Source organism: Rhinolophus ferrumequinum, chromosome 15 (assembly GCF_004115265.2).
Source record: "Rhinolophus ferrumequinum isolate MPI-CBG mRhiFer1 chromosome 15, mRhiFer1_v1.p, whole genome shotgun sequence".
NCBI classification, from domain to species: Eukaryota; Metazoa; Chordata; class Mammalia; order Chiroptera; family Rhinolophidae; genus Rhinolophus; species Rhinolophus ferrumequinum.
The window spans coordinates 3,076,521-3,103,035 of record NC_046298.1 but is presented as its reverse complement, the minus strand read 5'-3'; the positions used below and the strand labels follow the sequence as shown (position 1 = coordinate 3,103,035).

General features: G+C 36.1%; 1 protein-coding gene and 1 pseudogene across 1 annotated transcript in view; both read left to right on the top strand.

Annotated features, from left to right (window-relative positions):
• Window positions 1-26,301, top strand: part of ITFG1 (integrin alpha FG-GAP repeat containing 1) — a 128,188-nt gene extending 101,887 nt beyond the window's left edge. The window contains exons 14-18 of the mRNA XM_033129558.1: window positions 1,182-1,260; window positions 19,588-19,712; window positions 20,330-20,412; window positions 23,378-23,495; window positions 25,904-26,301. Coding sequence (XP_032985449.1) covers window positions 1,182-1,260; window positions 19,588-19,712; window positions 20,330-20,412; window positions 23,378-23,495; window positions 25,904-25,963 — 465 coding nt within the window. The 3' untranslated portion in view covers window positions 25,964-26,301. The remainder of the gene's footprint in view (window positions 1-1,181; window positions 1,261-19,587; window positions 19,713-20,329; window positions 20,413-23,377; window positions 23,496-25,903) is intronic.
• Window positions 18,072-19,249, top strand: LOC117035597 (40S ribosomal protein S26-like; annotated as a pseudogene).
• Window positions 26,302-26,515: the final 214 nt, after the last annotated feature.

Below are 26,515 nucleotides of genomic sequence, written 5' to 3'. Positions count from 1 at the left end.
AATCTTCAATTTTACTGATTTTTCCCTCTACCAATCTACATGTGCTGTTGAGTCACTCTAGTGAATTTTTAACTTGTTATCATTCTCTAGAAGTTGGGTGTTTTTGTGTGTGTGGTTTCCATCTCTTTATTGATCCTCTATTTTGGTGAGACATTGTCCTCATAATTTCCTTCAGTTCTTCACACATCATATCCTTTAGTCCTTTGAACATATTTATAACAGCTGATTTAAAGTCTCTTCCTACTAAGTCAAACATGTAGGGTTTCTTGGGGTTAATTTCTATTGACTACTTTTTTTCCTTTGTATACCCATGCTTTCCTGTTTGTGAGTGTCCTAATTTTTTGTTGAAAACTGGGCATTTTAAATAATGTCTTAACCCTGGCAGTCGCTCTCCCTGGTTTGTTGTTGCTGTTTGTTGTCACTGCTGCTGTTTGGTCTGATTGTGTAAAGTGTGTTGAGTGGAGCCACTGAAGTCTCTACTCAGCTTAATGGTCAGTGATGATTGAAGAGAGGTTTCCTTAGAGAGATTCGGTGAGAGATTATGGCCTTCTCAGGTGCCTTGTCTGAAAGCAAGTGTTACACCTGTGGGACCATCTAGATTCCCAGGAACACAACAGAGCTTTTCAAAGCCTCCCTGGAAACATCTCATTCGCATTTTTCCTTTTAAGATTTGGTCAGCCTCTCATTGGCCCAAACTGATAGCACAGCCTTCGGCAGCTTCAATATAAACAATTGCTAATAATTGTTTTTAACAAACATTCCAGTTTGATAGGACTGTTGACCCAGAACAAGCTCTGAGCCTGGCGAAATACACACTGACAGTGGAGGTTTTCAGGGAGCTGCCAGACAGCGCAGGGTGACCGTTCCCTGGGGAAGCTGCTTAAAGTAGTCACGCTACATAATAGACATATTAGATCATAGAAATACCCGATAAAATTAATACTGTGTACATGCAACTATCAAATCACTTAAAGTATTAAGAATTTTCTGCTATTAATAACACAGGTTTTCTTTTGAATAGATATCACAGGTTATCTATTTATGGAAATATTCTCTACATAACTGCCACCTATGTAAGAATTGTGTGTAAAAAGGTTTTACTTTATTTGTAGTAGATTTGCCTGAAACTTCAAATGATTCATTTACTTTCCAAGGATTAACTATTCCTTTTTTTATTGCAGCCCTTTGGAGTAAATCAGCCTGGACCTTATATCATGTATACAACTGTAGATGCAAATGGATATCTGAAAAATGGTTCAGGTAAGACTAGATACAATGTTCACAATGCATAAAAACACCTTTAATCAATATATTGGCAAGGTAAACTAGATGACAAAAATAATCATGTTTGACACCCTTTATAAAATCTTCACTTTTTATACTTAGTCTTCCCGTAGACTTAACATCAGTAGATTACAAAAAGTCCTCTCATTACAAATATCTTAACATTAATTCCTCATATATCCCTATTGTGATGAAACCAAATCATTATCCTTACCTTTCAGTTGAAATAACAGAACGATTGGGAGAAATTACATGAGTTATCTTAATCAAAGTATAAAGTTGTAAATTAGTTATAACAAAACTCATCTTAGGAGAGGTGAAAATTAGGAATTCAGTCTACAACCTAAATAATCCTAGTTTTTTCATATGTGGAATAGAGGCTGGAATATTACATAGAGGTTGTTTTGATATATGATTATAAAGAAAAAATCTTATTTGACTAAATAATAAACGGATAGGTTTTGATTTGCTATACAATTTATCAAAAATACTACTTTTACACTTAAGTGTAGAAAATATTTTTCAATTCTGGGATTGTTAACTAAATCAAAAAAGTATATTTATTGAACCTCTGCTACCAACCAGGCATTGGCACCTGGGAGGATATCTTACTAGAGGCCAAAAACCCATTCAGCAATATTCACTACCCACTGAATAGGAGAGTATTTCCTCAGCATGATTTCTTTTTAATCTACCCCAAAACAATAATGGAACATTGGGTTTATTCTTACTAAATTAAATATTTACTTCTTCCGTGGATTGGGAGGTAATTTGTAAGGAATAAAAGCAAAGGAAAAAATATCTATAAAAAAGATAACTGCAGTTGAATGCATAAATCAAATGAATGCATAAATTTTCATGGCAGAAAAATCATGAACAAAAATAAAAGGCAATAGCAAACTGGGAAAACCTAAATGCCCAACAATAGAGAAATAATAAATTATGCCATTTTATAATAATTTCCAGCCTAGAAAATATTTTAAAATTATTTTTGATGAACAGATGCTTATGATATAACATTTGGGAAGGAGGCACATCTGCAGGTATAATCATATTGTGTGTGTGTCTTTAAGTGTACCTACATGTAGGGAAAATGTGAACACACGTGACATATAGAAGTGTTACCGTGATTATCTTTTGGTTGTGGGATTTTCTTTTTTATATATTTTTTTGCATTTTAGTTGACTACACTGATCATATATTGCTCTTAGTTTAAGAAATAAATTAGTAGGGGTGGCCAGTTTGCTCAGTTGGTTAGAGCATGGTGCTGGTGGCACCAAGGTTACCAGTTCAATCTCCGCATGGGCCCACTGTGAGCTGCACCCTCCTTAAAAAAAAAAAAAAAAAGAAAAATCCTCAAGAAATAAATTAGTAATAAATTAATATTTTTAAAATATTTCAAACATGCTGTATTTCATGCACAAATACATGTTCTAAATAGGAAAGTGGCACTTCATTTAATTGATTTAAGAAGTACTAGCATGAGAACCTGCCTCAAATTTTGAAGGATGAGCCTTCTTAGTTTAAATGTTAAGCATGTTGACGTCTAAAGAAACATTACTTGATTAAGCCATGCCTCCCACACACCCAGCCCCACCAGTAGAGAGCGTCCCACTCTAGGAAGAAAGTGACCATGTACATGTGCTTCAGACACTGAGACCCTGCTTTTCTCATAGAGCAGCCGCGGGTCAGTACTCACTAGTGGTAATGAATTAATGTAGTGGCTTATGATGAGGACTTTTTACTTAACAGAGTAAAAGGGAACAATAGAAAATATCAGAATACACCACAGATAGGAACATTAAGTATTGTTTCATGAAAGTTTCATTGTAGTGGTTTGTGTGTGTGCATGTGTTCTCACTGTGAGATGACATAAAATGTAGTTTTTATTGTGGGCTGTGGTCAGAAAAGTTTGAAAGCCACTACCTACCAGAGATGATAATATGCCTTAGTGTTATTCAAACAAGTCCTGGCCTAATTATCCTTTTGCTTATTGATAGATCTTATCATTATTAACAGATACTCTAGGGGTCTTACTCCACTTCCTAGCAAAGCCTGAAACAGCCAACTGTTATCGGAGTGTCACATTACAGAGGCATCATTAATTTTCTAAATAACCAATAATTCCTTTGACAGATCAAAAAAATAATTATTTCCCTTTAGACTTCTAAGGTTACTATTTGTTAACATATCCGAGAAAAACATAAGTAACCCTTAATTTCTCTGCACCCTTCATCACGTGCCTCAAATGTAAGAGCAGTTAAAATGTATGGCAGACTGAGAAGACTGCATGTCCAAGGGCAAAGAAGCATTTGGGTTGAGGTGTAACAAAATTCATATTGTTAATAAACATTAGATTATTGAGGAAAATGATTTGCTGTAACACCTAAGAACATTTTTTATAATTATAACCTTTTCAGAGTTCTCCATTTTAATCAGTAATTATCGATTATATCCTCCAATGTCAAAGAACATTTTATTCTTTATGGTCATTTCTCACATACATATTCTCTGAAATTACCTTCAAAATATAGTCATGTTCCATTTAGCCACATGTAATTATCCATAAAAAAAATTTTTCAGACCTGAATCGCTTTATTTTTAACTATTCATCACACTTTAAATTGTTATATGCATAGTTCACCCAAAAATGTTAGCTTGAGCAATGATTAATCAGGCATATATTTGTGTCAAAAATCATAAATTGATAACAAAAGAAAGTGGAAAGAATTGTTATGCCCTCCCAGAATATCCATGACATTTTTGTCCCTGAAAGAATGAATTCTTGCAAGAGGAATCATTTATTTACCTTAATCTCACATCAACTAAAGATCTGAGAAAACAGCCTAGTTGGCAGATGTAAGGGTGGAGTGGGGGCTTAGCTGGTGATGGTGATTTTTTTTCTCACTAAATGAAAGGGAGAAAAGGAAAGAAGAGGGGGAAGATATGGAATAGCTCTAAGCAGTGACTGATATATCCTCTTGATATAATTAACAAAAATTGAATGATTGAATGAATGAATTGCAAGTTATACAGAGAAAGTGAAAAACAATAAGAAAGTCTGCAAATCATTCAGCTGTTCAGCAATTAGAAACCCCATCTGTGCAGATGCAAATGAGTCAAAGTCATATTCTTGAAAATCAAAAGAAAATTAGAAATTGTAATGCCACCAAAAATAAAAGATTTGCTTCATGAAATTCTATTTGCAAACTGATTTCTAGTATAATATAGGATCTAGTCAATATAGATCCTAATTCTGAAGGAAAAACTGCTACATAGAAGCTTTGGGAACAAAAAGTGGGAGAAAGAATACAATTTGTCTGTTCTATGGTCTTTGCTAACAAATGTTTTGTCATCCCACAAGTTGTTATAAATAATTCAACAAGCCCTGTCTACTATACAAGTATATTTGGTACAAAGGAATTTGATTAAAATCTCGTTCATCACTCAGTAATACCACTAATGTGTTCCTTCTCAACCCTTAGTCCTACTGAAGGACTTAACTATTATCAGTATCCATGTTTTCCTGTAACTTCAGTTGTGTATCATACAAACCATAGAAAACTACTGTGTGCTACAGTGAAGGTTGAAATTCACAAATATATTATGCATGCAATGCCTGTAACATAGGAAGTACTCAGTACACGCTGAACATGTGCAAGAATGAAGTAAAATTCCTAAGATGATTTTGTAATCATGCATATGTAAATAAAATATTGCCAGTACAAGGAACTATTTACTGTAAGTTGAGTCTAAAATTGAAATAGAATAGTATTTGGAAAAAACAAAAAGATTCTGCATCTCCTTAATTAATTTTTCACCACTCCCTATTAAATTCATTTTCATACAGTATCAGGTGAAGTCAAATAAGTAAATTTAAAAAAGAAAGTACCGCTTTAATTACAAATTATACTTTTAGCAACTAACTCATAGGTATTTACTTTTTGCGGCTAGTTCTCCCCTGAAATAAATTCTAAACTTTTATTCTCTCATTTATGTTTTCCATTATTAATCTGGACTTTCTAGACCAGGAAAACAAGAAAATTAGAGTCCACAAAAAAACAAATACATGGTACAGACCCACAATTAGATTGTGCCTATTCAATGTAATGCCTCTTAGCTCCCCACACAACTCCCACAAAGACCTAAATTATAGAAGGATGAGAAAATACTGATCGATGATAAAAATTTGTCTACATGGAAAATACCTAGGAAAAGACATATACTGTTTTATTGTTAAGCATGTTTCAGGCATAAAAGTAATTTCTTACTCTATTCACATTAATGAGTTTTCTCATTAGCCATTTTTTTTAAGGTGAAATAAAATGTCTTTGACTGTAAGGCAGATTACTAATATATAAATTGAAAGTCTGTTTCTGTTGGTGTTTAGTATAACAACTGCAACATTGATGTTGCCGTTTACATAATAGACCAGAACTGTATCATAAAATCCATCGATCTTATCTACAGTGGAAAAAGTACAAAATCCTTAAAATCCAACAGTGCCCAGTAAGGAAATGTCACTGTTACCAAGTTGTAAACATTAAAGGACCACTTTGAGAACCTTAAAATAATTTTAGTTCTATGCATATTTTTATTAAGTACATTGAGGAAAAACTCTAGAATCCTGGATAGATGTTTCCATTGGTCTCATTTAGTTGCTCTAGTATTTTTGCGTAACTTAGCAAATGGCCTGGAATTTAATATAGTCATTGTTCTTTACGCAAAACATTTGTTATTTTTAAATTTAACTTAGTGAACAGTTTATTAAGCATTATAATATATTTAACTTAATTATGTATATTCACAAAAAGTAGTAATTGAGACTATGAATCCTACTTAATTTATTTCAAGATCTTATATTTTTAAAAATCAATTAGCAGTCTAAAATAAACTCAGTTGCCCATTTCTTGCCAAAATTCTCAACAAAATACTAGTAAACTGAATTCAACAGCACATTACAAGGATCATACACCACAAATGGGATTTATACCAGGGATGCAAGGATGGTTCAACATCCGTAGAACAATTGATGTAATTCATCACATCAACAAAACCAGGGGTAAAAACCATATGGTCATCTCAATAGAAGAAGAAAAAGCATTTGATGAAATCCAATATCTATTTATGATTTAAAAAAAAAAAACTCTCAACAAAGTGGGTATAGAAGGAACTGACCTCAGCTTGATAAAGGCCATATATGACAAGCCCTCAGCTAACATCATACTCAATGGAGAAAAACTGAAAGCTTTTCCTCTAAGATCAAGAAGAAGGATGTCAGGTGGCTGGTTAGCTCAGTTGGTTAGAGCGTGGCCGTGACTGAGAACCCATGAGCTGGAAGATGTCACTAGGAACTTCCCAGAATAGAAAACAAAGAGAACAAGGAATGAAAAACACAGTTACCTTAACGAACATTGAGGTGTACACTGCTACCTTAATTCCCCCCTGTGCCTCCCACGTGGACTGCATACCCAAGGGGGCATCAGCCAACGTGACACAGGTGCAGCCTTGGTAAGCTCTGACACTTTTGAGACTCACCCTGAAGTTCCGTGGGAAGGAGTCCAGTCTGGTCTCCTTGCAAATGAAAGACTGTGTGAGAACAGGGCCTACTCAGCCGTCCCAGCTGACATTCGGATGCAGCAGCCACACCAGCGAGCCCAGTCAACACCAGTAGAAAGTGCCCAGCCAGGCAAAGAATCGGGAGAACTGAAGTGGGTGTAGTTGTATTGTAAGCCACTAAACTTTGGGTTCGTTTGTTATACAACAAGCTTAATTGCTAAAAAGGAATGTGTTCTGCTTTGCTTAAGAGCCAAATATGAAAGAATTTACAAAGCTGAACCTGTCAACGTTAATAAAACAGTGTGTTTGGGAAATGCAGACTTGAGTAGACAGGAAAGAGAAAGAAATGCGGAGAAGCCAAGGAGAGAAGGTGAGCATTTAAGCGAATACACATGTTGGCAGTCACAGCTTCAACCACGTCCCTAGAAGAAGGTGCATGTGAAAGAAATGACTGGTGATGTGAAAAAAATGAGGTGTTTTTGCGTTGTGTGTCTATTGATAGCCAAGTCGTTGCCTCTAGGCCTTTTCAAGTTGGCTACCATGGGACAGCTACCTCGTGTAATGAACATTTAGCATCACACGCTTTAGTAAAAATAACCTATTTTACAATTTGGGACTAGAAAAACCTCCTTCCACCTTTGGTCCATGAAGTAGCTATGCATCTTTTATCGGGGCTTCAGAGCCAAGCAGTTTCACTCCCTAGTGCTTTTAGTTTCTGCTAAAAAACACCGCTTACAGCAAAATGCCAGGGCCCATTGCTTTGCCGCTCAGAGAGGCACAGCTCTCAGATGTGGAAAGTAAAGTGCACTAAAGCATAAGCCAGGCGGCCCCACTTAGCTCATTTGTACCACACTCTCCGCCTGGAAACCAGAGTTTATTTTTTTAATCCAGACAATGAGGGCTGAAACAGAATTGCACATAACCTCAGAAAAGTTTACCTCCCTAAGGAACTGGGTGAAGGACACCGACCATTCACTTGACCCCACAGGTAGTCTGGCTGCGTGGAGAGTTGGGATTTCTTTTATGGTTTGCCTTTGCATCATTTTGTACAGGCATTGGCAGTGGCTCTTATCTATATTTACGTGCATTAAGCAATAGAAAAGCAGTTATCAAACTACTCAGTTCCTCAAAAGGTTAAGCGTAGACTTACATAATGGAACCATTAATTCCATTACTATGGAATCGTATGTTCCCAAGAGAACCAAAAATATGTCACACAAAAACTTGTACGTGAATGTTCATAGTAGCATTACTCATAATAGCTAAAAAGTATAAATAAACCAAATGTCCATCAATTAATAAATGATAAACAAAATGTGATATATCAATACAGTGGAATACTATCCAGTCATAAAAACATGAAACATGGTATAACATGAATGAACCTCATACAACATTCTAAGTGAAAGAAGCCAGACACAAAAGGCCGCATATTATACGATTCTATTTATATAAAATGTCTAGAATAGGCAAATTCATAGAGATAGAAAGGACCTGGAGTTGGTGTGGGGGGTTACCAGGAACTGTGGCGGGGAGGAGAAATGGGAAGTAACTAAAGCTTGAACCAGGGTCACAAGCTCCTGATTTGTTCCAAAAGAGAAATTAGAAAACCTTCCATGAAAAATTAGTGTTATAATTCAACCTAAGGAAAAAAGAATATACAAAGAATGATTATATAATAATCAAAATAACAACTAACATTTGTACAGTGCTTTGCAGTTCCAAAGCACTTTTCTGTATATTAAAAGTGAAGTATTGTGATTGCCTCACCAAATCCATGCAGTGGGTGGTACTGTAGGTCTAATTTTATAGATGAGGAAACATTCGAGTTCTATTTTTCTGTTGTATCTTTTAGCGTCTCCAGGTAAAGGTTTGTCTCTTTTTCATCTCTGTGTAAAAGGCATACAGTGTGCACTCAGTAAATGTTTAGGTAGATGACTATACAAATAAATTAAGACTTAGGAAGGGCAAAGGCCTTTCTAAAGATCAAACCAAGCAGTGTTAGAAGACTGTGTTTGGCATTCAAATCCTGTGTGCTTTTCATGATACCACATCACAAATATATCCTGTCTTTGAGCTGTTACCATGTTGTTATTCCACGGATGTTTTCCAGAGTAATCACTGATATAAGACCTCAAGGAAAACTAACGTTAAACAGTTACACAAATTATGTATTTTGTTAACGTTTTATTTACTACAAACCTTTCGGTTAGCACAACAGACGTTCACTGAGGGTGTTATGTGCTGGCCACAGTGCTGTGTCCCAGGAACGGAGCATAACGATGAGTAAGTCACTGGCCTGCAAGCACCTGAGCGCCTCTTGTCCTGGTTTCAGCCTCCTCGGAGGTTCTCCCACTTATTGCCTCACTTCACCCTAGTCAGTTATCCAGAAGCTCAGCTCAGACACAATTCCAAGTACTCCAAAGGAATACCAATCAAATGTCCGTGGATTCCTTTACTCTCCATTAGAAGCCACCTGTCCACTACCAGGAAAAGAGGCCAACCATTGTTTTAAGACGTTTTCCATAAACAGCTGCAATCCAAACTCCTGAAATCCAAGGATTGAGCCTCTGAGCATGTAGCCTCTCCAAGTCCGCACGCCGTTCTCTTACGACGGCGCAGGCTCTGTCTCCTGGGTCCGCACTAGCACACCTAGAAACACCACATACCTTTGAAAAGTATAACCACTTTCTCTGTGTGGATTCGCCTTTCTGTGATGAAAGCCTATTTCCTGTGCCTAAGCTGATTCCTAAATAGGACTATTAAAAACCAGGAATATTTATATAGTGACATTAAATTAACACGTGTCTTAGGTTTGTAATTTGATAACAGATTGATTAAAATGTTCTTCCAGTCAACAGAGTGTCCAATATATAGCAGGTGCTTAATATCTATAGAATAAAACTAATTAATCACAGACTTAGTAAGTGATTAGTAGGAATCCACTTACGCTGGAAACTAGATTTTCCCAAAGTCCAAGCAAAGTTACGTGCCTTCTCATATAAGCCAGGAAATTTTACCATTGCACAGAGGACAACTTCTTCATTTCTCTTTTCCATGTGGGTAGCCATCCATTTAATTATAAAATCAATGAATTTTAAACAGAAAAATAAGAGGCTAGGATTTAGTATTTTAAATGTCAAGACTCTAGCCTGAAAAGTATCCAGATTTTAAAATTAAATACGAATATTTTTATGATTCTCAAAATTTCTTTTGGCCGCTCCTCACCTTCCAAATCTGTTGTGTCCTCCTTTTCCCCCCACTTCTGCATTGTTATCAGATCACAATATGCTGTTGAGTACAGGTAAGTGGAGCGTGCTGACGACAAGTAGCCTTTCTGCCATTACTGTGTTCTGTGTGGAGGGGTGAGCTCGCTCCCCTATCACTGGCTAAATCAGCAACGAATTTCATTAAATGTTAAACATCACTGTTTTAGTGCATTTCATAACTTGTTTTCTTTGGTTATTATTCTATCTTAGTTGATAATTTATTGTTCAAAAAGTGGTCACTGGTATATTACCAGAAATCATCCTACTATAATAGCTAAGATATTCTATATTATCCAAAATATTCAGAGTCAAATCAAATATTTTCATAAGAAGCCACTAAAGTCACCTTAGATTTTTAAAATTGACTTGCACAGAATTAGACTACATATATGTTGCATTTTACATATAGATTTTTTCTGTAAAGTTTCCGTGTAAGTTCCTTGAAACTTTGAACACTTTTTTTATTATTTAAAAATATCAGGGAATGGATTATGAGAGTAGACTATAAACACCAATTTAATTGGTAGACTTTTTCTGGCTAGGATATCTAATTTGATAAACATTAACAATGAGCCATATCGTATTAGATAACACAAATTACTACCCCAGGTTTGCATTTAGGCACAAGGGAACATGATCATTGTTACAGGTAGGAAGATTTTAATAACCCTATCAGAAATTTGCTGTTAGCAATTAAAATGGACTAGCAGCAAAGGAAAGCAAGTGATAATGTGTTTAAAAATTTTTAATTTTATCATTTATCAAAACTTTTTTAATCCACCGATATTAATAGAATGCTAATCATTCTTGATAACTTCGTTATAAGAAAAAAGATCCATCAGTGCCTGGAACAGTCTCTTTCTTTATTGCCCTGCCAGGAAGGGAGATGGTGTATCAGTCACCCAGTGAGCAAAGAACACACTGATTTAGGGAATACCTCTCACTTCCAGTGGAAAGACTCAAAGCAGACATGACAATATATCAAAAGCATGATTCTCATAGGCAGCTAGAAAATTGGAAACAGGCCATAAAAGAGTACATTCTAATGAGTAGGAGGAAACACTACTGGCCAAATCATTTTTATATCAGAGTCCCTATGTAATGAAATAGAATTAATATTAAATCTACTTATGAAGACATTTTTCTTTCAAAGTCTGGGCTTCATTTTTCTTAACCTCAACCATTCATGTTGTTATCCAGCTTGTCATTCTCAAAATTAAAATTCTCTTCACAGAGAAACAAACATTGTCCCCTACCTGATATTCTCGTAGTGTTTCTTATAGGAAAATACAGTTTAACACACACATATAACACAGAACAAAAGCACGACAATGTTTCTTTAGCATCCCCTTACAAGCAGTGAGAATTATCCTAAAATTTTCACTCTGCCAGCTATAATCCTATAAACTATCTGGAATGAGCCAGAGAACCAGTTTATTCTAGGTAGCTCAAGGGCTAGTCCATATCCAGAGCACTTTTTTATCATATCCTGCATGGAGATCGTTGGATTAAAGGTCAAAGATCAACCACATGACACAGTCTCATCTCCCAGAAGAATTGCGTAAATAGCCCAGGCTTTACATAAGGATGAGAACATGAGAGGTCAGCTCCATGGGCCCAAATATCACAACCGGAAAATGCAGCGCTCCAGCCTGGCTTTACGAAACTCAGCCAGTGGCCACGTTAACCACAATGAGTGCGTGTAAAATGTTACAGGTCCCCAGATCATTTCCTGGAGCCCACAAATAGAGAGATGCAAACAGTAGAAGAAATGAACAACTGGCATTGGAGAGGGTCATCCAATGTCATTAGAAGTCCTTTTTATAGAGCACTATGACAAATATCACACTTTTTTCACCTGAAAAAAGGATCTCAGGTGACGATGAGGGTATGGGATTTGGATTTCGGCTGCCAAAACTATTATAAAAGCCCAGCTCCCCCATTTAGTAGCTGTGTTTTGGGTCAAGTTGCTTAACCTCTCAATTTCCTCATGATAATGCAGAGATAGCAGTAGTACCTACCCACACACACAATTACTGCTAATTGAAATAGTAACAAGCAGCACTTGCCACAGGTTTTGGCACGTCAGAAGCATCCAGTAACTGTCAACTTTTCCTGCTTACAGAGGTATTTTGTTTAACTTTGTACTTTGTCCTCTTCGTGTTCTTCATCTCCATTTTAATTGATGTCAATTAGTGGTATTTCAGAGCTATGATTTGAGAATAGAAAGTACTTCTCAGAACAGTGTTCTCTCCCAAGAAGAGGCATGTTTTTCTCTAAAGTTACATAAAACATTGCTTGTTTGAGTGTGTCCTTTTATCTCATTTTTATAGAGATGCCGTTTTTTCTTCAAGCCAGCGCAGTGCCAGACGAGTAGCAGGCAGTACCGTTAGATGAAAACTCCTGTGGCTTAAAGCCTTGCAGGGAGATAAAATGCAATGTGTTCTTTTTCACTCAGAGTAACACACACACACACACAAACATGTTCACACACCAAGAAAGATAAAACATCAGTGATTTTTAGCTCGTGAATTTTCATTTTTCCTCTTCCTGCCTCTTATATCAGCGTATATACATCATTTAAGTCTATTTTTGACAAACAGACATTAGAGCTACAGTTACGATAGCGCTCATATCTAAGGCTCTTAGACAAGGAAGTCGGCTTCGGTTCCTTACCTGAAACCAGTGCATGGCAATCTGTACAGTGGTGTTAACCAGTCACAGTTGCATGTCAGTGTAATATTCTCCGGAAGAATAAGACAGGATCAACCTTAAAAACTGTTATTATCCTTTTTTACATAAATAATGTGAACTTGAATTATTTTTGGAAAGTCAGACTATGATGCAGTCACAAACAGAACATACAGGCATTTGATTCTGGTGGTTGGGGTGTCTGATAGCACAAATGCCTTTTATGTATTTATTATAAATTGTTCAAAATTTTATTTATAACTGATGTTTTACCTCTAGGTAGATTACATTTCTGTATTGGTATCTATGTGGTCTCAATTGATAGGTATTTTTAATTGGAATATGTTACAAGTCTCAGGCCTGACACATTCGGAAGCTAAAATTTCTTTCATTTATTCATTCATTCATTGAATAAATATGTACTGAGTGGCTAATATATGCCAGGTCTGTTCTAGGCTCTTATAATATAAAGTGAATAAAACAGACCAAAATCTAGCCCTCATAGATATTACATTCTAGTAGGGAAAAGAGGCAATAAACATAATAAGTAAATTATTTAATGCCATTTAGTTGTTAGGAAGTGATAAGTATTGGGGAGCAGATAAAGCAGGGTAGGAAGGATAGAGGAGTAATCAATTTTATGTACGGTGGTCAGAGTGAGGCTCTCTGAAAAAGTGTCATTTGAACAAAGATCCGAAGGAGGTAAGGGAGTTGAACATATAGTTATCTTTTGAAGAACATTCCAGGCAAAGGAGAAAACCAAAGCAAAGGCCCTAAGTTATAAACATTCCTGGAATTTCCAAGGAACAGCGAAGAGGTCAGTGTCTTGGACTAGAATGAATGAGGGAGGGTTAAGGAGTAGATGAGATTCGAGTGTAAACAGGGCAGGACAAATTTTTATTTTGAGTAAAGCAGTGGACATTAGGAAGAACAACAGTTAACACAGGAAAACCAATTTAAAAACTACTGAAATAATTCCAGCTAGAGATGATGGGGGCTTGAACCAAGGTGATAGCAGTAGAGGTGAAAATAAGTGTTTGGATTGTAGATATTTTTGGACCGTGGATATGTATTTCATTTCTTGGCAGACTAGATATAGGATATGAGAAAAAGAAAGTACTATAACTATAGGGTTACTGATCTAAGCAAGTAGAAAGATGGAGTTGCCATAACTGAAATAGAGCAGGTATAGGAAGGAAAATCAGGAGTTCTGTTTTGAATATATTTGCTGTGTAATGTTTTTTAGATGTGGAAATAGAGATGCTGAACATGCAGTTAGATATAAGAGCCTAGAGTTGAGGGATTGAATTTTAGGCTGGAGTTATAAATTTGGGTGTGTCGGGGATGACTGACCTAAGTTAACATGGTCATACGTAACTCTTAGGTTCTTTCAGAGATGATTGTAGTCAACAAGGAATCTGTAGTCACCAAGGATTAGTAGCTACTTTCCTTACTACTAGTAAATATGGCGGAAAAAAAATCTCAAACCAAATAAAGACATTAAATATACATTCATTAACAAGCAGACACAAAACTGTTGATATAATCTGTTTTACACGTCTTTGCATGAATGGATCACTTAAGGCAGATGAGACTATATATTGGTGAAATTAGAAAACACTTTGAGACAAATGAAAACCAACACAACATACCAAAACTTAAGGATGCAGCAAAAGCAGTACTCAGAGAGAATTTTATGGCTGTAAATACCTACATTAAAAAAATAAGAAAGATCTGAAGTCAGCAACCTAACTTCAGATATTTAAGAACTTGAAAAAGAGGGGCAAACGGGTAGCTCAGTTTGTTAGAGCGTGGGCTGTCAACTCTCAACCACAAGGTTGCCGGTTCGACTCCTCAACTCCCGCAAGGGATGGTGTACTACACCCCCTGCAACTAACAACGGCAACTGGACCTGGAGCTGAGCTGCGCCTCCACAACTAAGATTGAAAGGACAACAACTTGACTTGGAAAAGTCCCGGAAGTACACACTGTTCCCCAATAAAGTCCTGTTCCCCTTCCCCAATAAAATCTTTAAAAGAAAAAAAAAAAGAACTTGAAAAAGAACAAACTAAACCAAAGGCCAGCAGAAAAGGGGAAGTTACAAAGATTTAAGCAGAGATAAATGACATAGAAAAGAGAAAAATAGAGAGAATCACAGAAATCAAAAGTTGGTTTGTTGAAAAGATCAACATAATTGATGCTCCTTTCGCTAGACTGAATAAGAAAAAAAGAGAGAAGACACAAATAACAAAAATCAGAAATGAACATGAGGACAGTACTACCAACCATACCAAAACTGAAAGAATTGTATCTAGATGAAGTGGACAAATTCCTAAAAACATACACAATACCAAAATTGACTCAAAAAGAAATAGAAAATCTCAACAGACCTATTACAAGTAAAGAGATTCAGTCAGTAGTCAAAAACCTTCCAACAAAGAAAAATCAAGGACCAGATGGTTTCACTGGTAAATCTACAAACGATTTAAAGAAGAGTTAGTATTAATCCCACTCAAACTCTTCCAAGAAATAGAAAACACTTCCTGACCCATTCTGTGAGGCCAGCATTACTCTGATACCAGGTCCAAACAAAGATGCCATTAGGAAAAAAAACCCAAGAAACTATGGACCAGTATCTCTTATAAATATTGATGTAAAAATCCTTAACAAGCATAATAAAGGCAAAAAAAAAAAAAAATCCTTAACAAAATGCTAACAAGCCCAGTCTAACAGCACACATTCTTATACACTGACCAAGTTGGATTTGTCCAAGGAACGCAAAGGCTCTTCAACACAAGAAAATCAATCAATGTAATACACCACAATAATATGATAGAACAAAGGAAAAAAACATGATCATCACAGTAGACATAGGAAAACCATTTTTGTGACAAAATTCAACACCATTTGATAATTTTTTAAAAGCCCTCAGCAAACCAGGAGTAAAAGAGAACTTTCTTAACATGATAAAGGACATTTATGAAAACCCACAGCTAGCATCATCCTCAATGATGAAAGCCTGAAAGCATACCCCCTAAGATCAAGAACAAGACTACGATGTCCACTTTTACTTCTGCTATTCAACTTTGACTAGAATTCCTAGACATAGCAATTAGGCAAGAAAAAATAAATAAAAGGCATCTAAATTGGACAGGAAGTACTAAAACTATTCATATTTGCAGATGACATGATTCTATATATAGAAAAGAAAAACTCAGTTTAAAAGTGGGCAAAGTATTAGACATTTCACCAAAGAAGATATACAAATGGCCAAACAAACACATAAAAACATATTCAGCATCATAAAGGAAGTGCAAGTCAAAACCACAGAATTACCACTTCACAACCACTAGGATGGCTTTAATGAAAATGACAGAAATAACAAGTGTCAGTGAGACTGTGAAGAAATAAGTACCCTCATACACTGCTTGTGAGAATGTAAAATGGTGCAGCCACTGTGAAAAAGGCAATTCCTCAAAATAGTTAAACATGAGACTACCATATGATCCAGCATTTTTACTTCTGGGTATATACCCAAAAGAATTGAAAGCAGGGTCTCAAAGTGATGTTTGTACATTCATGTTCATAGCAATATTACTCATAGCCAATAGCCAAAAGGTGGAATCAACCGAAATGTCTACTAATGGGTGAATGGATAAATAAATCAAAATATATATACATACAAGGAATATTATTCAGCCATAAAAAAGAACAAAATATTGATAGTTGCTACAAGTTACATGTTTTCAAGTAATCGTGAAATAGGCCAGATACAAATGGTCACATGTTATATGAATCCTTTTACTTGATACCTGTAGAATAGATAAGTTGATAGAGGCTGAAAGCATATTAGAGGTTACCAGGGGAGAAGGGAATAAGGGAGTGATTACTTAATGGATATAAGGTGTCTTTATGGGGTGATGAAATGTCTGGAAAATAGAGAATTTTACAAGTGGCAAAGCTATCCTTCAAAAATGAAGAATTTTAGACATTTCTAGGTGAACAAAAGCATAATTTCATTGTTAGCAGACCAACCCTACAAGAAATACTAAAGAGAGCCCTTCAGGCTTAAATGAGAAGACAACAATCGGACAGTAATTCAAATCCATACAAATAAGTAAAAACCACCATATATAGTAAGACTGTATATAAATAGAAAACATGGTATATGTATTTTGTTATGTAATGCCTCTTATTTCCTATCTGATTTAAAATACAACTGCATAAAGTAATGATTACTAACTTATGTTGATGGACTGATAATGTGTAAAAATATAATTTGTATAATAGCACAAAGGAATGGGAAGGGAAGTTGGCCGTATTGGAACAAAGTTGTTATATGCACTAGGAATTCAGTTGTTGTTGTTGTTGTTGTTTTTAGCTTAATATGCTAATTGTAATCCCCAGGGCAACGACTAAGAAAATAAGAAATATGATAAAATAGTACACTAGAAAACATTGGACAAACGAAAGCAGCAATGGAGGAATAGAAAAATTTTAAAGATGCAAGACATATAGAAAACCATAGCAAATTGCAGGCATAAGTCCTACCATGTTAATAATTACATTAAATGTAAATGGAATAAACACTCATAAGGCAGAGATTGGCAGAATGGATAATAAAATATGTCCCAACTAGGTGCTATCTGCAGGACACACACTTTAGATGAAAGGATACAAATAAGTTGAAAGTAAAAAGATGGGGAAAATTATACCATGCAAAGAATAACTGGAGTGGGCATATTTATATCAGATAAAAGTAAACTTTAAGACAAAAATTGTTACTAGAGACAAGGACATTTTATAATGTTACTTAAAAGGTCAATCCATAAGGAAGATATAACAACTATAAACACATATGCATCTAACAATAGAAACCCCCAACTACACAAAGAATTGAACAGAGGAATTGATAATTCAACACTAAATAATCGGAGGCTTTCATACCCACTTTCAATAATGGGTGAAACAAGTAGGCAGAAAATCAATAAGAAAATAAGAAACCGACACTATAAACCAACAGCCTACCAGATATGTACAGAACACTCCACCGAACAAAAGTAGAGCACACATTCTTCTCAAGCACACATGGAACATTCTCTAGTATAGACCATCTGCTAGGTCATAAAACAAGCCTCAGTAAAGATAAAAGAATTGAAATCATCCCAAGCTTGTCCCCCAACTACAACTGGATATTAGAAATTCACAAATATGTGGAAATTAAACAACACACTCTTTAAAAAACTGATGGGTCAAAGAAATCACAAGGGAAACGAGAAAATAGTTTAGGTGAATGAAAACAAAACACAACATATCCAAATGTGTAGGAGGAAGGTAAAGGAGTTCTTAGAGGGAATTTATTGCTTTAAATAAAATATTAAAGAACAGTCTGAAATCAATAACCGTCCACCTTAAGAAACTAGAAAAAGAAAAGCAAACTAAAACCAAAGTAAGCAGAAGGCAAGAAACGAGAGGAAATAAGTAGGGAATAGAAAAACAGAGCTCTTGGGTCCTCGCTTCCAAGATGACCAAGAAAAGAAGGAACAATGGTTGTGCCAAAAAGCGCCGCAGCCATGTTCAACCTACTTGCTGCACCAACTGCCTGATGCATGCCCAAGGACAAGGCCATTGAGAAGTTCATCATTCAAAATAGAGGCCACAGCCATTAGGGACATTTCCAAAATGAGTGTCTCGCCCGCTTCTGTCCTTCCCAAGCTCCATGAGTTGTACTATTCACGGCGAGATCATCTGGAATCACTGTCATGAAGCCTAGAGGACCAAACACCCCCATCCCGACTTAGTCCTGTGGGTGCTGCTCTGTGACCTCTACCAAAGCCCATGTAAGGAGCTAAGTACTTAAGGACTGAAGAAATATTCTCTGGGGAAAAAATTAAATGGAAATTATACTTTAAAAAGAAAAAAGAGAAAACCAATTGGACCAAGATGGGTTTTGGAAAGATTAACATTTACAAACCTTTAGCTAGACCAAGAAAAAGAGAGGACTCAAATTGCTAAAATACAGAATGAAAGAGAACACCACGACCAACCTTACAGAAATAAAAAGGAAGCTACACAAATGACCAGTCAGCACATGGAAAGAAACTCAACATCATTAGTCATGAGGTAAATGCACATAAAAGCCACAGTGAGATACCATTTCACAATCACTAGAACGGCCATGACCAAAAAGACAGACAATAAAGTGTTATCAAGGCTTTGGAAAAATTGGGATCCTCATAAATTACTGGTGGGAATGTAGGGTGGGTGCTGCCATTTTGTGAAACATAAGCCACAAAAACTTGTGTGTCGATATTCATTCACAGCAGCTTTATTCATAAAAAGACCATAAATTGCATGATTGCATGTATATGAATCTCCAGAATAGGCAAGTCTACAGAGAAAGTAGATTTGTGATTACCTACAGCTGGAAGGGTAAGGGTTAGAAACAGGAGAAACTGCTAATGGGTATGGGGTTTCTTTTCTGGGCAGTGGAAACGTTCTATACCTTGTGGTTATGGCGCAGCAATGTTTTGAATATACTCAGAATCACTTAACTGTACACTTTAAGTGGGTGATACTTATGGTTTGTGAATTGTATCTCAATAAAGCTGTTTTCTTTCAAAAGTGTATCATTAATATTAATGAACCAGACATTTCATTTCACATTTTTATCCTCAAAAAATAAGTTCTAGCATCTAAACTTTTGACATTTTATCATTTTCATATTTAATAAGAGATATGTTTCCAAAGATGTCTTTTTTTTTTTTTTTTTACATAACTGTAGCTGGACAGCTCAGCCAGTCGGCACATTTAGCGCTCCAGCTGCCATACAATGTACTTGGTTTGGGTCGAAGTGCAAATTTTCTGGATCATCTTTATGTTGGTATTCCGCGTCCATCTGGAGAGAAGGTGAGTAAAAATTTGTTTTGTTTATAATTAATCTGTATTTTAATATTGACTATTCAGACATTTGAGTTCAGTAATTTGAATTGGACTTCAAATAATTCAAATACTTTTTATCCCCTTTAAAGAATTAAAAAATTGATTTGTAGTGACTATCTAAGCTTGACCTACATAGAGCACCTCATAATTTGAAGATATATATAGTTTTCTGCCCCCCCCATAAACTTCATGACTCCTATCCCTCCTTCCTCCTTATTCTCACCATCTAATGTACTATACATTTTATTTTGCTTATTATAAGACTGAACCTTAACTTTCATTTTAGCTCTGAGCAGCATTTGTACATAGCACTTTGAACAGTGACTGCTATATAAAAGTATTTAGCAAATATTTGTTGAATTAATCCATGAGACAAATATAATTCTTCCCTGAAAAAAATATCAAAAAATTTTGCCCAAAGGGCACAGAAGCCCTATTTGGGGCTTAACATATGTAAATTCAGCTTACTCCATGCCCAGGATTTCAACTAATGAAATAGTAATTAAGCTTTTTCCTTATTTATTCAGAATAATTCTGTTTTTAAAGTATACTAGATGTTAAATGTTCTTAAATTCTTTTTCCAGTCTGTACGAAAACAAGAGTGGACTGCAATCATTCCAAATTCCCAGTTAATTGTCATTCCATATCCCCACAATGTTCCTCGAAGGTAATGTTCTTGCTTGAACTGAATTTGGTAAAAATACTGTCAACTCTGTATCACAGACACATCTTTTTTAAAGTCTCTCTATTCCTGCTGTGTGCACACGAGAGCCATCACCTAACTTCCTTACAGCAAGCCTCAAGTGACTAAGCATAGCTACACAAAAGTTCCCTGACATTTTTCATGAAGAACAAATTAAACCTTATTAGAAAAACAGCAGGTTAACTAATTAGGGATTTATACATATTCTGCTTAAATTAACTGGTCTTCAGTTTACTGGCGAGAAATTCTAAAATTTCAGATTACTGAATTTTTTAATAAGCATTTATCTTTTTAATAAAAGCTTTGACAAGGGGTATATATCTCACAGTGGTTAGACACAAATTTTGGAGTCAAACAGACCTGGGCTAGAAACGCAGATTCATTGTGGACTGAATGAGGGAGGGGGCTAGTCCTCGTCCCTCTGAGGTCAATGTCTGCATCTGTAGAATGGGTGACGGAACACCTACCTTCTAAGGATGAGGATGAATTATGCTTAACCCAGTGCCCGGCAGAAAGTAAGTTTTCAGTGAACGGTAGGTATTTTTATCCTTATTAGCACAATCCAGAAGGTGCCAAAAAAATGTATACACATTTTAAGAAAGGAATTATAATTAAAATTATAATACTCAATACATACTGATAACAAAAGATGAATGCAAGTCACTTTTGACTTCTGCAATTACAAGAGGTGCTCAAAGTGGTTCCCATCAGCGTCCAGAGACTTCTGATTACAGTGAACTGCTGCTTGAGCAACGTTGACCAACGTGTCCACTTGTATACATTTTTTTGGCACCCCTGGTATGTTCCTTTCATAATATAGCAGTTAGCTCTAAATCCTTAATTTATCTTTGTTCATTTTTCTTTAAATTATTAGATTGATTCCATCTTTTTTAAAAAGTAGCAATGAAACATTCATTAAGCAATGAATGTTTAAACTAACATTTAAATTTCACTGGGAAGAAGGTAACATGTTCTTAAGGCTAGTGTGACATCAGTATGAAAAATAACCAAAGAGAAATGGTATGATGTCTCTATAAATATGTAACCAGGGCCCTGCTTCTTACAGTTCTTCTCAAAATACAGGCTGTGTTGTTCTTTATTAGAGTTTTAGGTGGGGTCTGTTCGGTGGTTTGCTAGAACCAGCGGATGCCACCTCATGAGCCGACTGTATGCATGCATCTCTTTCCAACTCCATTCAGTGAGGTCACATTCAAACCAGCTCTGATGAGTGTATTTACACCGTGACAATTGCCAAGTGCTAGTCTGAGTTCGCTTTTTTCCCCAGAGACCAGTTTACCAGCACGCCACTGGATGTCTTTTATAGTGGGCTTATGGGCTTTGAAAGCAAACAACTTTACTATATTGCATTATGGGGCCATGAAATAAGATAACACCAGTTTCAGAAGTAGTTATAGTGTGAGTCACCTTTTTTAAATGAGTCAGTGTTGTGTGTTTGTTAGTTTCCTATATAGGAAATTTATAACAAAACTAGGAAATCTGCACCCTGAGTTGGAAACTATACATTATGGTACTTCTGTATGGTGCGACACTATGACATAGAACAATCTCAAAACAGAGTGGTAAGCCAAAGATAGTATGTATGCACTTACAGTATGTACAGTCAACCATTTGTGGGTTTTAAAAGAAGATATCTGTGCGCACATGCTTATATGTATATAGAATATCTCTGGAAGGATATGCAAGAAACTGATAATAATGACTGCTTCTGAGTAAGAAACTGAGGACTGGCCTCTCATCCAATTTCTTTCTTACCAAAATTCCTATATTCGTGGGGATTTTTAACCCACTTAAAGTTGAACTACCCACAAAAAAAAAAATCTCACAATAGAACTCTTTTTTAAGTATGAGGTAAGGTACTGAGACTAGCTAACCTCAACTACTATTTGTTTTCTTACTCTTGAATGTCTGGAAAATTCTGCGATAGTTTTTTTCCACATTCTCAGTATTTTTTCATGTTTCTTCTGCTCTTTCTGAAGAAATTTTCTTTTTCATTTTTTATGTACATAACAACCAAATTGATCTTAGTTTGAGGTGTATTTTGAGATTTATTGAGTAGAAACTAACTTATGGATCAATAAATTTTAATTATCCCAAAATAAGTCAATTGCTACTTGCCATTCATCAGAATGATCTTTTATTAAATTTTTAAAATGAAAATATATCCATTCTCTATTTTCAGGGAGAACAAAAAGTTATTTGTAGAACCCCCAGCACTGTTGGTAATATACACCTCAGTGTTAGGCTTTTCAGGGTTTGCAAATGCTACAGTATGTGGACTGTTTTAGAAGAGAGAGCTAGTTCTATTATGCTAAAGTCTGTGCATTGTCATTAATGTTGATGGACTAAAAGTGACTTGGGCAGAAGTCTCAACATCACTGTAGTAATGTAAACCCTCCAACAGGACACAGAAATGGTAGAGTTTTGCACAAGCCATCTATGTACACCCACTTGACCATATAGCAGTTTTAGTTGGTCATATACGTAGATGAACAGGGGTCAAAAAAAGATGATGTAGAAATCTTATTGAAGTCATGTGGCTACACAGCTTCTGAGGTCAAAGTTTCAAATTAAGCAAGTCAATCAAGATATAAAAACGTCTAAGATTGTCCAAAGTACCCTTGGTAAGTTTACTTAAGAATAATCCTCACAGGATCAAAGGAGAACATCCAGCATCTCATCAAAAATTCTGTATCAGTTTGCTGAGTAAAATCTGAACTCTGCAGAATCATCAGTATTGTTAGCCGTATATAAATGTAATGGCTTTTGTTTTATTTATAATGAATGGATAGACGGGTGAATGACTTCATGAATGAATCGATTCATTAATTAATAAGCTATTTTGCTTTTCGATCTCAATAGACTTTTCAAGTTGAAACTATAATTTTAATTATTCTGTTTTCATCTACAGCTGGAGTGCCAAACTGTATCTTACACCAAGTAACATTGTCCTGCTGACTGCCATAGCTCTCATTGGTGTCTGTGTTTTCATCTTGGCAATAATTGGCATTTTACATTGGCAGGAAAAGGTTTGTTCATTTAAGTGAAACATTAACTTTGGTTAATTTATAATAGTAATATATTGTTCTTGAAAAACTCTGTATTTTAAACTCTTTTGACATGACTAAGATTTTCTGATTTTTCAAGTTCTGTTTACAATGTCATGTTATTGATAATTTCTTTTATCCCCTTAAGTTCTATGTCTCTTAGCAATTCCTACAAATCATAAGAGAAAACTATTCATTTTAAAACTTTCACGCTGTACAACAGTTATAAAGTGATCACCCCAAAATCACCAGGTATATAGAAAAACTTATTTCAAAACAATTTCATTTGGCCTGAAAAATAATAATCATTTTATTCAATGGCTCTGTTCCTTATCTGACTGAGAGAGGTGTGGACACTTTTCCAGGAATGACAGTCAGCTCTTCATAAAAAGGATTAGAGCACAGAGAGGTTAGAAGAGTTTCTCACTGTTCAGGTGGGAAATAGCAACGAAAGGGAACACATTGTTTCTATCTTTCAACTGTTCTTTGCACTAAACTAAGCTGATTTCTGTTCTTTGGTATGACACCCTAAATAATAATTAAAAACAAAATGCCACAAATGTTGATTTTTAATTGTTTATGAGGAGAAAAAAAGAAGCTATCACATAAATGTATTAGCAACTGAGATATAATATGAAAAAGCTAATTTCTATTTGTACATGAATATAAAGTACATAACTTTCAGATTCCAACAGTGTTCCCCAAAAAGGGCTCCTTTGTGTCACAGAAGTGTATTCTTCTTTTGCTCCTATTCTCTTTGTATTGTCATGCCCATCCAAATCATTTTTTAACTAAAATTACCATCGGTTTTATCTTAGCTATTTTAACTTATGAAAAAGAGAACATGTTAATTGTTCTGATAAATGTTCATAGGTTTCTGTCTCCAAAAATAGCACTCCTTTCATATCACAAATGATAAAGTTACATATTCAGTTCATTTTAAGACTGCAGCTGAAGTGGTAAGATGCAGGGTGACCCTACGTACTTTTGTCCAGATGTGTCGGGCCGTAGTCTGAGATATTACACAGCTCTAGACCTGTAATGGGAAGGGAATTCATTTGATTAATTTCTGTGGAGAGCTGATTATAGCAGGAGCCTTGTGGACTTACACAGTAACGGTGCCGTAGCTAAAGATCCAAGTTTCATGTACAAATGGGTGTCCTGCCCCTGTGGTACCGCGGGTCCTTTCCTGCCTCTTCGCCCACTTACCTTCCACCCACGCTGGCTGCTCCTGGCTGCCATTTCCTCACCACGGCATCTGGCCTAGGCCCTCTGCTTTCTACACTTCCCCTGCCCGTTTTATCTAAACTCATGGCTTCGGCTATTAACTCACATAGCCCTAGCCCTCATCTCCCCCATTCCCAGCTGTCACCACGACACCTCTACCTAGAGCACTTGCAAGCTCCTTAAAACAGGGTTCCCTCCCTACGTATGAGCTTCACTCACTGCCCTACTGATGGGCCTCCATGGGCATCTCTCAGTGGACCGCTCCTGCCTTCCTGCTGCCAGGGCTTCAGTTCAGCTCCTGGCGCCATCCGCCTGGTCTGCCTGCGTCCATTCTCTCCCCTTCCACTCAGCTTCCTCATCACGAAGTATAGCCTAACGTGCCTGCCTCTCGTCTGCTTAGATCCCTCTGGTGACGACCCCCCGCCTAAACCACCTAAACCGAGGGAACTGCAGCCTCACAGCTCTCCCTGGGAACACCCTCCCCGTGCCCACCCGCCCTGCCCACGTGCCTTCCCGTAGTCCCGTAGTCCCTGTCGTGCTCCTGTCCCACCCCCATTTCCATAAACACTACCCTTTCACAACTTTCCCTCTCCTCACCCCAACCTAGAAAGTAATCTTTCAGAATACTGGTAACATTTTTCACTTTCTAGCCTGAAATAGTTATTCAGTACTTTGGGTCTTCTTCTTTCTAGGCTTGGGTTCCTTGAGAAGAAGATACAAAACTGGGGGTCTTTTTAGTCCTTCAAAATACCAAGCACAGTACTTGTCTGGGAGCAGAGGGCCAATACATACCCACTAAATAGTTACCCCCAAAATAATAAATGTATTTTAATATACTTAATTTAGATTCATTTTTTAACATCAGTATTAAGAATGGAGAAATGAAATAGTTGATTCCATCCTTACAGAAGCTCAAATAAATAATAAAGGATAACAAACTAAAGAACATTTCTTGTTGGTTTTCAAATTCACTTTAGTGGATTATTATAAAATCACAACTTGCAAACTTCAAAAATATTTCGTAAGATTATTACATAAAATCACACCTTTTATCTATTGATTGCTGAGGGCTTTTGTTTTAATTATCCACTTTATATTTCAGAAATAAATCGTTTCTTGACGTTTCCCTATCATTTATAAATGAGTCTAAAATTCTTTTTCAGAAAGCAGATGATAGAGAAAAACGACAAGAAGCCCATCGGTTTCATTTTGATGCCATGTGACCTGCATTTAATATGACATAATGGAACAGCTATTCACCTGATTAACTGAAATACTAAGTTTGGCTTTTGAATATTATTTATAAATGGTGCATCCCTTGGTAATTATTGGAAAGTATTCAAATAAATATGATCTGACTCCGTTCTTTTTTTAAAGCACTTTGTATACAGTAATCTGGGTTCTTTCTTCACTTGTGCTGTGCATTTTTGTTCCTTTGTGGAATGTGTTGCATGTACTCAGGTGTTTATGTATTTATAATCTTAGAAGAATAATGATGATGAAAAAAGACATGTGTAAATAAAAATCTTTAAATGAGCAGGGGTTTTTATGTTCCATTTGAGTTGGTCTTGCTTCTTATTCTGATGATGCAAATTACACTTTTGTGACTGTCACACAGATGAAGTCGTTAACCCTCCACCTTCGTCACCGCAGGTCAGGGTCTTTGGCCGCTGGCTCACAGCGTGGTGACTGGTGACTGGGAATCAGACAGACTGCCTTAAACTCCTGGTTCCCCCACTTACAAGCTATTTGAACTTGGCTGATTGCTTAACCTC